The sequence below is a fragment of the Protopterus annectens genome, chromosome 6.part0 (genome assembly GCF_019279795.1).
Source record: "Protopterus annectens isolate FY-2018-M chromosome 6.part0, PAN1.0, whole genome shotgun sequence".
In the NCBI taxonomy this organism is placed as follows: domain Eukaryota; kingdom Metazoa; phylum Chordata; order Ceratodontiformes; family Protopteridae; genus Protopterus; species Protopterus annectens.
The window spans coordinates 636,006,560-636,020,665 of NC_056737.1; the positions used below are offsets into that span (position 1 = coordinate 636,006,560).

At 39.3% G+C, this 14,106-nt stretch overlaps 1 protein-coding gene across 3 annotated transcripts in view; it reads left to right on the forward strand.

The window, feature by feature from the left end:
* The window catches only part of FRMD6 (FERM domain containing 6), a 429,650-nt gene that overhangs the window by 349,282 nt on the left and 66,262 nt on the right, over window positions 1–14,106 (forward strand). For all 3 annotated transcript variants that reach the window (XM_044074323.1, XM_044074321.1, XM_044074322.1), the window contains exons 8-9: window positions 9,407–9,472; window positions 9,928–9,996. In XM_044074323.1, coding sequence (XP_043930258.1) covers window positions 9,407–9,472; window positions 9,928–9,996 — 135 coding nt within the window. The remainder of the gene's footprint in view (window positions 1–9,406; window positions 9,473–9,927; window positions 9,997–14,106) is intronic.

Sequence of the window (14,106 nt, forward strand, 5' to 3'; positions counted from 1 at the left end):
AGGGGGTGAGAAGGGAGTGAAGTTGGCACTGAATCGATCTGCCAGGATATTGGCAATATCCTTGGCATCAGTATATTTAATGCCATTCTGTTGTAGCTCAGAGCAGATCTGAGCATTGCCATTTAGATTCTTGACATAACTATAGAATGCCTTGTGGTTGTCTTTGGAATCTTTGGCAATTTTATTTTCGTAACTAGCTTTTGAGGATTTTATGAGGGATCTCAGCTTCTTACTGAGGCTGATGAGGGAGTTTTTTGCATCCTGGGATTTTCCTCTTTTCTGCAACAGTTTCTTCCTTCTGTTGTATAGTTTGTTTATAGCAGGGGACCACCAGATCGGCTTCCTTTTTTTGGAGAAGACCATCTTGGTTCTATTTGGGATGGCACAATTCATGCACGAGTGGATGTGCTCGTACAGTGCCTTAGTGTAGGATTCTGCAGTCGAACTTCCAGATCCCATCTGCATGGGTGTTGTGAAGTTTGTCACTTCTGACTTTAGTAGCATGAAGTTGGCTTTGGAGAAGTTTTTTAAGGAGGTTTCCGTACTGGGGGGTGGGGATGGGATGTCGATATCAAGGGTGATTTGCTTATGGTCAGACCTGACTAACGAGGGGGTGACCACTGGTGTGGAGCATCTATCTCCCATGTTGGTAATGACCAGGTCTAGGATATTGGAGCCCCTGGTGGGACAATGGATTAGTTGATCCAGGGCATTGGAATTTATGAATTCCAAGAACCGTTGGGAAAAGGAGCTGGTACCCGAGTAGTTTTCCCAATTAATGGCAGGGTAGTTGAAATCACCCAGTATTAGGGTGTTTGGTTGTATCTTAATATTTTCTAGTATGTTTAGGAAGGTGTAGTGAGAATCCTGGGGTATGGTGGGGGATCTGTAGCAAGCTACAATTTGGATTGCAGTCTTACCTAGTGTTAGTTGCACCTGGAGAATTTCAGATGCATTGTGTTGGGCAACTAGCCTGGAGGTGTGAATATCCTTGGTGAATATGGACACTCCTCCACCTTTAGTGTTTCGGTCTTGGTTTTGTGGCAGAAAAGTGTGGTAGGAATTGTAGCCTGGTATTGCAGGGGTGCTCTCTGGAGCCTTGAACCAGGTCTCAGTCACTGCACAGATATTGATGTTCTCCATTTTTAGGAGTGCCTCGAGAGAGTGCATTTTGAGGTTTAGACTTCTAGCATTGAGTAGCATTACCTTCAGATTTTGCATGCTTGTATCTGTTACGGTGGTGGTTTTATCCTTTGAACCTTGCCTAAAAAGGCACTATAGGGGTGGCAAGAGCTTTAGCCAGTAACCTGAATCCCAGGGGTGACAGGTGCAGACCATCTCTGGCAAAGCATCATGGTTTGTCGATCATGTCTTCCCAGGCAGACAAATACTGGATCCCTTTGAATGACACCAGAAGCTTAGCCAATTGTTGAAGTCAATCATTTTGTCCTTATACTGTGGTATCATTCTGGGTGAAGGCAGGATGCTACTCAGGGCTAGGGTCATACCTGCCTGGGTCACATGATCCAAGAGCTCTTCCACGTCTCTTTCATGTAGTCCAGGGAGGTACGTCTCAAGTCATTCACTCCAGCATGGACAATGACAGAGTCGTATTTGTACTTGTTGTGGAGTGACTTGAGTGCATGCATTATGTGGTGGATCCTGGCACCCAACAGGCAGCTGACTGTAATTTTCTCCTTGTTCAGCCTGGTGAGTGGGACATCAGTGTGCCTGACTATAGAGTCACCTATGACTAAAGTGTTGGGTACATTGTCTTGCCTTAGGGGCTGTTGTTGGGTGGCACACTGGTGTTGTGAGCTATGTGTCACTTTGGTTGTGACTGGTGTTTGTTTGCATCTCGGCTTCGGAGGTCCTTGTTGCTTGGGCAGGTTAATGTTAAGGGCCCCCGCATATGTGGGTTTAGTGTTGCTATGTGTGGGAGTTGATGGTGTGGGTTTTGAAGGACTATGAGTTGCTAGAGGTGTAATGCAGGTGTTAGCCTTCTCCTCTTGAGTGTCTAGCACAGTCTTGACCAGAGAGAGCTTTGCTTCCAGTTTGGCTATGTAAGTGCATCTCTTGCAGGTTGTAGTGTTGGGTGGTAGGAGGAGAGGATTGTCTGTGTACATGAGGCAGTTGCCGCTTTGCCACAGTATGCCCATATTCACCAGGTGGACAGGAGAAATCACCGGAAGCTGACCGTTGGACATGCCTGTTTAGGTGCTTTTTTGTAAGGTTTAAGAGCTGTTTTCCCTTACCTTTGCAAGGTACTTTGCAATTGTAGGCTGTTTAGTGCCTATGATTAATTTCTCCTTATTGACAAGGAGAGCTGAGTGCTTGTATCAGTTTCAGGCTTCCTAGTGCTTTCCAGCAGGTTTTAGAGCAAGTGCTAGTCACAGGGGTTCAGATTTTAGTGCTACTACTGAGAAACCAGCTAGTTTTAAGGGAAAATTTGAGGAGCAGACTTTCTGGCACCTGGAATAGGAATCATGAAATCCTTCTGTGTAGCCCAAACAATCACTAAAGGTATCTCACCCAGGTTAAAAAGTTATCATTCCTCTATATCCTCTCCTGATAAAACTGTTTATAGAATGTAATGCCCCTTTCAGAATACATCTATCCAAACAAATCACACAGCTAGAAAGATCATAGAAGTTTCTACCAGGTAATCACTAAAGATATCTCATCCATGTTAAACGAAGTTATCATTCTTGTATATTTTGTCCTAATCAGACCATTTATGTAATGCTCCTTTTGGAATACATCTATCCAAACACATCTCACAGCTTGAAAGACCAGAGAAGTTTCTAACTAAAACAATCACTAGACTACAAGCCCTTGGCTATAAAACTCTGTCCTTATAGTGTATTTTATAGACTCCTGCACAAGATTTATGTCTAGTATTCTGTGCTGTCAAGGACCAAACCTTGATTGATCTACTTCACCTCAGCAAAATAAATGGTTTCATAAACACTTGAACTTAAGTCTTGAATCTCCAAGAAACAAATAAATAAGACAGAAGAACATATTTATTACTGATTGTCTCCCCATCTCCGGAATAATCTTCCATTACAAATAAAGCAGTGATACCCTCATTACCTTTAAAGTAAATCTTGATAACTGGATGCAGTCCAGAAATTCATCTTAGGCCTGACTTGTTTAGCTAAGGATGGGTATTTTCAAAGTGATTATTTTCCACGGACTGACTCTGCCTTGCACAAATGTATGATTCTATGATCGAATATGTTCAGTTACAGTTTTGTGAAGCTTGCCCCACTTAAACACTAAAACACTCATTTCAAATAAATGTCTCTTCATGATGCTCTGATCGAAGATTTGTGCATTCAAGGTAGATTGCTAACTTGTTTTGGTGGAGACTCTACTGAATCACAATGTTGTGTGCGTCCAGTGGATGTACTACCATGGGGGAGCAATTTCTTATTCTTCCCTTTTGTCCCTAAGCCACATTCTGACTGAAAAAAAAAATAACTCACCCTAAGACCCACTTCATGCAGTTCACTTTTAAAAAATGGTGGCAATGAATGCATTCTTTCTTTGAGTCCCTGACCTAGTACAACCTGCAGTTTTCCCTACATATTTTGCCTATATCCTTTTCTTTTTTTTCTTGCTCCAAGTACTTTATTTAGTTATTTACTGGTTAACTGACTTTTCTGAACTTATAAACCAGCGAGAATGCAATCCATTTCTTTGTTGCAACCCTTAGCATGTTGACATATTGAGATACTTTGCATTAAAAAAAACTAACATTTCTTTCTGAAAAGCAGTGACAGATGTAGTAATAACAAGGAGAAATATACTGTAAAAAGTAGATTATACAGTGCAGCATCGTGCTAGGAGCACTGCATTAATCTTAGCAGACATCTAGTTGTCTACTGATGTACTATGTTCATCTGTAACTATGTTTGTAATTGTTAATTGCTATGTTGATCAAATTGTTAATTGCTATGTAAAGCCAGTGTAACTACTGTCTGTATATTTTAACTGTGGAGCTTTTCTCCCTGGGCCTCCACTGAAAATGGACCTATGGCCAGTCGGAGACTTCCGGTCAACAAATGTAAATAAATTTGTTTGTTTGTGTCTTTCGGCTTTTCCCAGTTAGGGGTCACTACAGGGAACTCCGGTCCGCTAATGATTGGCAATAGAGTTTTACGTGCTGGCTTGCTGGGCCTAATGCACAACCTTCAACAAAGGAACGCCCATTCACACATGTCACCATACAGAAGACGCTCTAACTGAGAATCGAACGGGCAACGTCTAACTGTGAGGCGACAATGCTACCGCAGCACCACCACCGCAGTTCAACAAATGTAAATAAATAAATAAATAAATAAAATTAATAAATGCCCTTAAACGCAAGAAAACATTCTTAACTGTAAACAACTGTTCACAGTGCACTTAGAATCTCTGATATTCTGATTCAAGTAGCTACTTCAATGTGGGAAAGAATGCAGAGGCTGAGTTTGCTTTTGACACTAGTTCCAAGTTGTTTTTACCAAAAGTGACAGGGGAGATAATCCAATGGCAAGAAGTTAGTCAAGCATTCCTGAGGCTACACACAGGGTTAAATCTAAGAATACTGAATTATTTTTGATTTGAAGTTTTCAGTGTGTTCTCCAAGGATTTAGTCATAGCAGGGCAGAAATGAATAGGGTTGCATATAGTTTAAAAAGTGACAGCATTTCAGCCAGCTGGAAAAGAACGTATGACTCAGTGTAGAAAGGGGGGTACAGATCCTGCCAAGCTGTTCACACTGCAAGCATAGAAGGTCGGTGAAATGGTGATACAGAGCAGTGGATCCTACGCTGGACTCAGAAATAATGAAAGAAGACCCTTATAGAAGTTCTGGTAGAGGGCAATAAGAAGGTCTTTCCCCTTTATCTTATGATCGGCATGCCAGTACACGGTATCAGAAACTAGGCCATGCTTTAGGCCTTTTGACATAATCGACATCTGAAGATCATACGTCTAAGAGGTTGGAATTACCCTTAACGCTGAGAGAGGTACATTTGTTAATCATTCGACTGAAAATATGGATGTTAGACCATACAGTGCATGAGGGAGCATGACCACAGTCTTTGTTCCATTTAAGGCAAGCCTCTGTTTGATTATTCCCGGTACCCCAGCCAGTATATTTTGAATGGGGTAAGAAGGCATTCCTTGAGCAGCCTTGGGCAGTATAGGCAGCACTGTCATTCAAAAATAATTACCACTGATTTGCTAATGCAAGAAAGTAACTTGTTAATGACATGGTATTAAAGGTAAGCTGATGAGAAAGTCCTAGGAAACACCAATAATAATAACGACAGCAGAACAAGTTGGCACATAGCTGTTCCATTGAACCGTATTCATTATCTTAAATCACTAGCTAGAATCCTCCAAGAAAGTAGGCTAGTCCTCTAATTGCACATTTGGAAGAAATTTGTAGGATAACTATCACGAAATGACAGAAAATCTTTATCATCTACAACCTTAGTTAGCATGAGAGGTGGGAGCTCTCTTCTTGCTTTGGCTATTTTGCTTGAGCATGCTTTTTGAAACCAGAGTCTTGGAAGCAAATAGGAGTTAAATTAAAAAGTTTTCAAACAATGTGGTCTTTCCTTTTTAATAATAGTCAGAATGTTTTGTCAGAATTTTTTCTGTTTGTTCCGATGCAGTCTGGAAGATGTTTACTCATTAATCGGAATGCTTTTATTGAAATTGGCTTAGTGGCTGTGTCTCTCTGTCCCTCTGTGGTTCTGTCTCACTGCTTTTTATTGAAATTGGCTTAGTGGCTGTGTCTCTCTGTCCCTCTGTGGTTGTGTCTCGCTATGGCAATTTCAATAAAAAGCATTCTAATAGTTACAGAGGGACAATATTTTAGTCTTTAAGTAAAATATTGTCCCTCTATCATTCGGGAGACATTGGAAAAAAAAATGCCGAGCTCCACTGTCTCGCTAATGACAGAGGAACAATATTTTACTTAATGACTAAAATTAACAACAGAGGGACAGTATTTTAGTCTTTAAGTAAAATATTGTCCCTCTGTCATTAGCAAGACAGTACACACACACACACACACACACACACACACACACACACACACACACACACACACACACACACACACACCCCAGATCCATTCAGAATAACATAGAGATATACAGACAAACACACACACACACACACACACACACACACACACACACACACACACACACACACACATGCACCTTCTATTATAAATTGGTGAAAAGCACAGGGAATACTGAACAGTCTGAGCATTTCCATGTTGTGGTTGTGAGTGGTTTTCAGAATGTGAAATGGCCACCAGCAGATGGCAAAACCGCCACAAAAGTATAGATTATCTTCAGGAGTCGTTTCTTTTTCTGGTATTCTTTCTTGGCATTCTGGAAATGCTTGGTAACTGTTCTTCCAATGAAGCAGTAAAAAACTGTCATTAACAGGAAAGGAAGGATAAAGCCTAACAGAGTTGTGCTGAGACCCAAACCAGCCGCCAGTAGATCTCCTCCTCCTCCTCCTATGGGATTGCAAAGTCACTGAAGTCCATATCACAGTGAAGCATTGTGTTGTGTGTATTTGGTCTTGCGAAAGATGAAGTCAGGCAGGAAGAGCACTGCAGACAAAGTCCAAATAATTCCCAGCAATGCCAGTATAGTGTCTCTAGACCTGAGCCAGGAGCTAGTCAGTGAATGGAAAATGGCCAGGTAATGGTCAAACTAAGGCAGGTCAGGCAGAAAACACTCGTATACACGTTGACTAACACCATATAGGAGCTGAGCTTGCACAGGAACGAGCCAAAGGGCCAGTGGTAATTCAAAGCTGTGTACACTGCCCAGAAGGGTAAGGTGACCATAAAAGCCAAATTGGCCAGAGCCAGATTGCCAAAATAGGTATCAGCTGATCTCCATTTTGGTTTGGACTTCCACACCATGAAGATGACTAGTCCATTCTCTAACAGTCCCAGGACAAAAACAGTCATGTAAAGCACCAGGTTGATTTTGCTGATTGTGATAATGAGGTACCAGAAGAGCTAGCAGGAATCAGCAAAACCAACCTCTAATGTTTTTCTGAAATCAGCTTGCCTGTGTTTCTTTTGCAAAGCTTTCACTTTTCTTCCTTATTTTTATTTGTGTATCAGTTACTACTCCCTTTTATAAAAGTATTAACAAATGCTCATATAAACTCTGAGATTCTGTCTCCAGAAAAACACCAAAGAGAGAAGGCTGTCAACATTTAGTCCAGCTACTTAGAATTCCTGATGCTGGTAACCATTAGAAATGTTGGGACCCTCTAGAGCAAGTCAAGAAGCACAGAGACTGACTGGACATAAAATGGGCTTACATATACTAGTGCCAAGATGGCTATTTCCCAGAATACTCCATTTTCTCCAAGCTATGGCAGTCTCAGAGTTAGTATATTTAAGTGTGTGGTATTCATTGGGGGATTCAAAAAATGTGTAAAAAATAAGCTCTATGTGAGATTCACTGTTCTCCTGCATTCTTCTGTTTTTTTTCCACTTGCCAGCACTCAACCATTTTGAATGCCGACATTCCAGTAGGGGGCCAGTGCTGTCATACAATTTAAACTGTTCAGAGTAGGACCAAAGCTAACTTTGCGGAGACATTAACTTTTATCTACTTTTGATCTTTTAACATGGTAATGTAGAAAACATAACACATATTCATCCATTCAGCCTCTGTTAACATAATTTGAAATGAAAGTCATTGAAAAGGATTATATTCCTTCCTTTAAGGTATATCAACTGAAGTTGTAACAAATTCCATTCTGTTCTTTTTTTGGGGGGGGTAAAACATTTCTAATCAAAACGTTATGTTAATTTATTCCAGGTATGACAGTGAAATGTCTGAGCTTCGATTTTTTTTTTTAAATTTTATTCATTTATTAACTGGGCAAACCCATAGGTGGAATCTTCTTTTCAGAGCTGACCAAGGATCACTGTAAGGTTAAATGATTTGCTTAGAGTCACACAACATGCAAATTGAGCCTGGAGGATTCAAACTCTGGACTACATGATGAAACTACAGCCAGCTCTTAGCCTTAATATTATGTGTCTGATATTTACACAAATTTTATATTTTTATATTTTTATTTTTTTATGAAGATTCAATGATTTTATCACCTGTGTTTTACTTAAGAAAATCAGAATTTAGACATTGATATTAGATTTGTCCTGTATACCATTTAGTTGATTTTTATTTTTACTTTTAAATAATATTTTTCATAGTACTACAGCATAAGATTTAGACATTAAGTATGATATTCTTGTAAGGTTATTATTAAGAATACAGCTGGAAAAAAATAAGGCTTACTGTTCAGGAAATGTTGTTTGCATTCTGCTGTGATAATCCATGAAGGTCATTGTGCATATGCTACAGATTTACCAAAGTGTCATCCATTTCCTTATCTTTGTTGCATGTGTAATTAATAGCTTTAAAATATACAGTTTCTAATTTGTATCTACATAATATTTTTATTAGCACAGCTACTCCTCTGACAAATGTGCCTTATTTTTAACTGAATCCACCCACAGTCTTATTGTTTGGCTGGCCCTGCTGACATCAGAAAAGTTGAGCCATTCTCTAGCATTACCTGGGATTAGGGTTGGCAACTATCTGATATTTTTCTGGACTATGCGGAAATTAGACTAATTGTCCAGTAGTCTAGAAAACACTGTAGAAACTCCAGTATTCTATTTTAACACTAGAAACAGGACTCTGAAGTCTGTAGAAATGCAATCTCAAGCTGACTTTTTGAATGAAAAACACTACTATCACAATACAGTCAAGTCTGAGGACTAATATGGACATTTATGCCATATAAAAAGGCATGGAAGTGGGTGGACCAAGGGGCAGGGAAAAAAGATGGAGCCATGGGTAGATCATGGGTATGTGGCTTTGGTCTGTTTTTTTGTCACAGATAAAGGTGGCAACCCTAACTGGGATAAGAATCTTTACTCCTATGTACATGTTTCTGTGACTCAGTTTTCAAATGTTTTTGATAATATTAAATGCACGTTCAACATTTTTATATGTGCCTAGGTTTCCTAAGTATGAGCAATACTATCTGTTACATAAAAGGGCATTCAACAAGGAACATACTTGTATCTGTACTAACATAGCTTTACAGTATTCATCTGGCACATTTTAAAGTAATCAGGAGTTGTGCCTTCGTACAGCGGACTTCAGTCATTATTTTGTAGACATTATCATTTTGTATATTGTTCCTCTGGTTTTGAAATCACTGCAAATATTTACTCGGGTAAATGAAGACCCCAGTGCATAACTGTTTTATTGTTCTTGTTGCTTATGTCATAGGTTATGTCATGCATTTAGAAGTACTATCCTTAGCTTCTCTCTCCTCTTTTTAGGAAAAAAGGGAAGTTGAATCTTCACTCACCCTTGGTTTGACACTCCGTGGTATACAGATATTTCAGGTAATGTAAAGCACAACTTTCAAACAGTATGCTGCTTTTATCATTTACAATGTTCTTTTTATCAAAGGCTGTTTAATGCTTTGCTTAAAAAGGTATATTTTTATGCATTTTTGGATTTTTGGTTTTGCATGTCACAAAAACAGACATTTGCTTTCCATTATGAATATTTCAGAAGTAGTCACAGTAGGTACTTTTTTTCCTGAAAGGTGACATTTCCAGCACAAAGACATCTTTCTAAGTTCCTTGGCTAAGAGGCTTGTCATGACCTCCAGGTCACTACTGAAAGCAAAATAGTACTGTGTATGTAAAACAAAGAGGTTTGAAATACAAATTGTTGCAAGTAAAACTGAGATATTTAGCAAGACATATAAAAAAAACATGTCAAAGCCTGTAAATGTTCAACCAACAAAATATCAGATATATCAAAACAATTTGCTTTATGTCTTTTTTTTCAGAATATGGGAGAAGAAAAACAGCTGCTATATGATTTCCCATGGACAAATGTCGGCAAGCTTGTATTTGTGGTATGTCTAAATTCAGGAAACTCAGTCCTTTTTTGGTAAACAGTGCGCACAGTACACAACCTAAACTGGATTTTGAAATGCCTGCTTCACATTCATGTACTCAAGATAGAAAGCTGTGTAATATTCTTAGAATGTTTACACCAGCAGCATATAAACAATAATATACTTTATAGAGATAGTGCTTGAAAGCTGTGCTGAAGGTGTCACATTTCCTGCAAACTAATTTTAGAAAAATGATTCAGAGTTCAGGAGTTGCAAAAAAGGCCTGATGATGTAAATATGAGACAAATGTGGAACTCAGTAAATAGTTTAAATAGCAGTACTGGGGATTGCAGGACACTAATATTTTTCTTAAGCACAGAGGTTTGAATCACAGTTTTATGCACTATGTTTCAGAAAATCTATTTTACTTTGAATTTACATGATAATGTTTCCTTAAGGTCCCATTTTGAGCTTAGAATGGATGCAGACTGGTACAATAGCGGAGTAAAGCAACAGAGACTTAATCTTAGTATATTGTACTTAGAGGATCATTCTGAATAAGGTGTACTGCTCAGTGCTATAGGTTCATAGTTATATACTAGGCTAACAACCACCAGGGCCTTTATAATCTGAGCCGTACAGTCCAACTCATTTGTGTCCCTATATATCATGGTCATTTATTGGGAGGGAGTATGTTAGAAAGTTTCTATAGGTTATGGGAGGTATATTATTTTTGGGAATAGTTATTGTCTGCTTCTGTCAATCAGAGACGTGGGGGTCAGACCACCAGTAATTTCTTTCTGATTCCCATCATTGGTCAAGGTTACGCTTTTATATGGATATAGGACTTGCTTCTTCAACATGAGGATCATCTGAGACACACATCTGTCTCACCAGTATATCTTATTTCTGTCACATGCAATATTTAAATTTTTGGATCCAGTGGTTATGATGCTGTTCATTTTGTGAATGTGCAAAAGGTCAATCAGTGTTGGATCTGAGGATACCTTGTATGTCAGGCATAGATCACCTCTCAGTAACCTAGGAGAGAAGGTAGAGTAAGGAAGGCTTTAAATCTGGGGTCTACAATTTATTTTATAATAACCAACACTACACTTACAACTCTGAGTTTTTTGCATGTTTAAACTATTTTATTCTGATGCTTGAGTGTTATTAAAGTAGTCACATTTTATGTGTCACTATCTTTGTTACTTGTAAATTTTTTAAAATGCTAGAATATAGGCATTCAGATAATGGGATATATCAAATGTGTGTCCAACTTTTAGTATATAAGGATATGGTACTGTGATCCACATGTGGACAGAAGGAACATTCTTATCAGTGTCTATTCTAATATAATGGGGGACTCCACTCAAATGTCATTTTTCTCTCATTACAAAACATGTTTTTTTTCCTTAAATACATCCCAAAGTTGCAAAATACAAAGAAAATCTAATTTAATAAATTTAAATAGTACTCTTACTGATTTCTGCCTAAAATTGGTTGTGCAAATTCTGTACATGCTGGTTTGGCTTGTGTAAATCTCACAGTATTTCCTTGAGGTATTCGTCATATTATCTGTGAAATCATTCGGCCAAAAAGGGATAGCTTCATATTGCACTTTCAAGGCATTAAAAAAATAATTAGACAGGTCGCTGATTCTAGTTAGAGTGTCTATAAAAGCTTTAAACTTAGATACTGACTGCAGTTAGTCTTTTTATGTCCTAAGCAATCAACTGTTTCTCTCTAACATGAGAGAGTAAATGACTTCTGATATTAAGTGCATTAAATGTATACAGGAATGCCTGCTGAATACCAATTAGCTCTGTCAGGTCTGTTACTTTGGAATGGCATGTGCCTTGGAAGAAGCTTACCATTTAAATCCATATATGTTAGCATTTAGTATTTGGGAGTTGGAAAAATGGTTGAAGTGTTTACCTCACAAACACAAGGTATAAGGCTTGATTCCCACCTTTGAAGAGAAATTGGCTAGACCTAAAATGGTCTACAACCTGTAAACCTTTACAAGGAAATTGAATGCAGTGGAGGATAGTTGCACAAACTGGGACACATCATGGAAGCTGACAATAGTTGGGTGGCATGTCTTAATTTTAGTTAACATTTGATGCCTCTGTGTTCAATATTTAAGTTGGAATCTAGGTTACAAACCTGGAAAAGAAGTAAAATAAACACATTGTCCCTCCAGAGCTTTTTGAGAGTGCCAAAAACTTTCCATTCTTTGCAGCATTTAAAAAATGATAATACCACTGTAGAAGTTCTTCATAGTCAGTGTTGCAGTACTGGGTCTTTGGTGTCTTCCTACCATGCAGAAGCTCACAACCAATTCCAGAGTCTTTACATCATCCCTAGCCAACAGGTATCCAAAGACGGACGTCTGGACTTCGGGGTATAAGGAGAGGATCCATCTGTGCCATCTTCTTTTCTTTCTAACTGTGCAGTTTGATGCACTTCACATGCAATCAGTACACCCGTAGTCCATTGGTTCATGTTTCCAGAGAACTTCAAATAGGTACCCCACTGGGGAAATTTCTCTAATTTAATGTGCAAAAAGTCAACTATTGCTTGAAGTGTGGTAAGCAAATCCTGCATAAAGATTTTCACTTGTTTTCTCTGCTCTGCTGGGGGCCTCAGCAAAACATCTACAGTCTTCCTGACTGTGGAAAATTCCATGCAAAAACTCTCAGACATAGGGCTGAGGTAAATGTCACCCATATGGATTCCTCTTCTTAGGCTTCCTTGGGGGTGTAGCAATCCACTGTTACTGCAGGGCCTCCACAAGCTTCTGCATTCTGCTAGCATCATTCCAAAAAAAAAAAAAAAAACTGGAAAGAGAAAAAGGCAAAGGACCCTGACATTAGCAAAAAACCTCCAGCTGTAGGTATTAAGTCGACTGACAACCTAGATGAGGATCCCTTGCAGCCCCATAATCCAGTGACTCCTAGGCCCGAACCCTCTGGCTCGGCCTGTCTGAGGTCGAATTCTACCATATGTCAGATCTAAGATCACTCTGCAGGCCTCGGCTTCTGATATCTATGCCATGACTCTTAAGGTAGACTCTCTGTCTTCCCTGACTACCAAAGTTACAATTGAAAGTGGAGTTGGATGACCTTATCCTCTCTTCACCCTTTTAGACTAGACTACCAAACTGAAGTGAATCACTTTCTTTGCTTCACCACTGCCTGCAACCACTTCTTCTCAGACCAAATCCCAGGACCTCCTTAAAATAACAAAGGAGTTTATGGCCTTCATGAAATCTAGAGAGCCCTCTCATTCTTCCCCTTCCAAGGACTCCCATTCTCCAAGGAGCAGGGAAGTAGCTTTTCAGGAAGAGGAAGATTCTTCTACCTCAGAGGATGAGGAGGAATTGTCTTACTCTGGTCACTTATTACCTCAAACTTATCCATACTCTGACTTACATGACACACTCACACTATGACTATACAGTGGGATATCTCCTCAATAGGCCTGTTTGCCTCATTCCACAATTAGCAACTACAGAAGGTCTGCTCCAGAACACAATAAACTGGAGTTTGGAAAATAAATGCATTCTACTTCATATCAACAGACTAGTTCCTATTCCTAGGAGGGTGGCCTGATGGTTAAGGTGTTTGTCTTACAAACACAAGGTACAGGGTTTGAGTCTCATAAGGGATAATTGGCTAGGCTTAAAATGGTTCGCAAGGGCAATTAGCCTAGTACGAACCTATGAACCTTTATATGCATTCCTTCCCTTACCCCTGATCCCGAGCGTACTAACAAAAATTAGGGAAGACAGACAAAGCATGATCCTAGTGGCCCCCTTCTGCCTGAGGCAATGCTTGTTCTGTCTCAGAGAGAGGAAATTTTGCAACCTACAACTAGAGACAGATCTCCTATGCCAAGTCAAGTGATTGATTTTCAACCCCAATTAGCTACTTTAAATATAACTGCCTGGAGGATTAGGTTTTGACACCTAGGACTATATCATATCCCAATAATGTACTGTCCATTCTAAGGGAAGCAAGAATGCCCAATACCAGGAAATCATACCTTGCAAAATGGAAAAGATGTTCTGCTTTGCATCCCAGCAGTGACACTAACCCTGCTCAAGTAAACAACATGTCAACA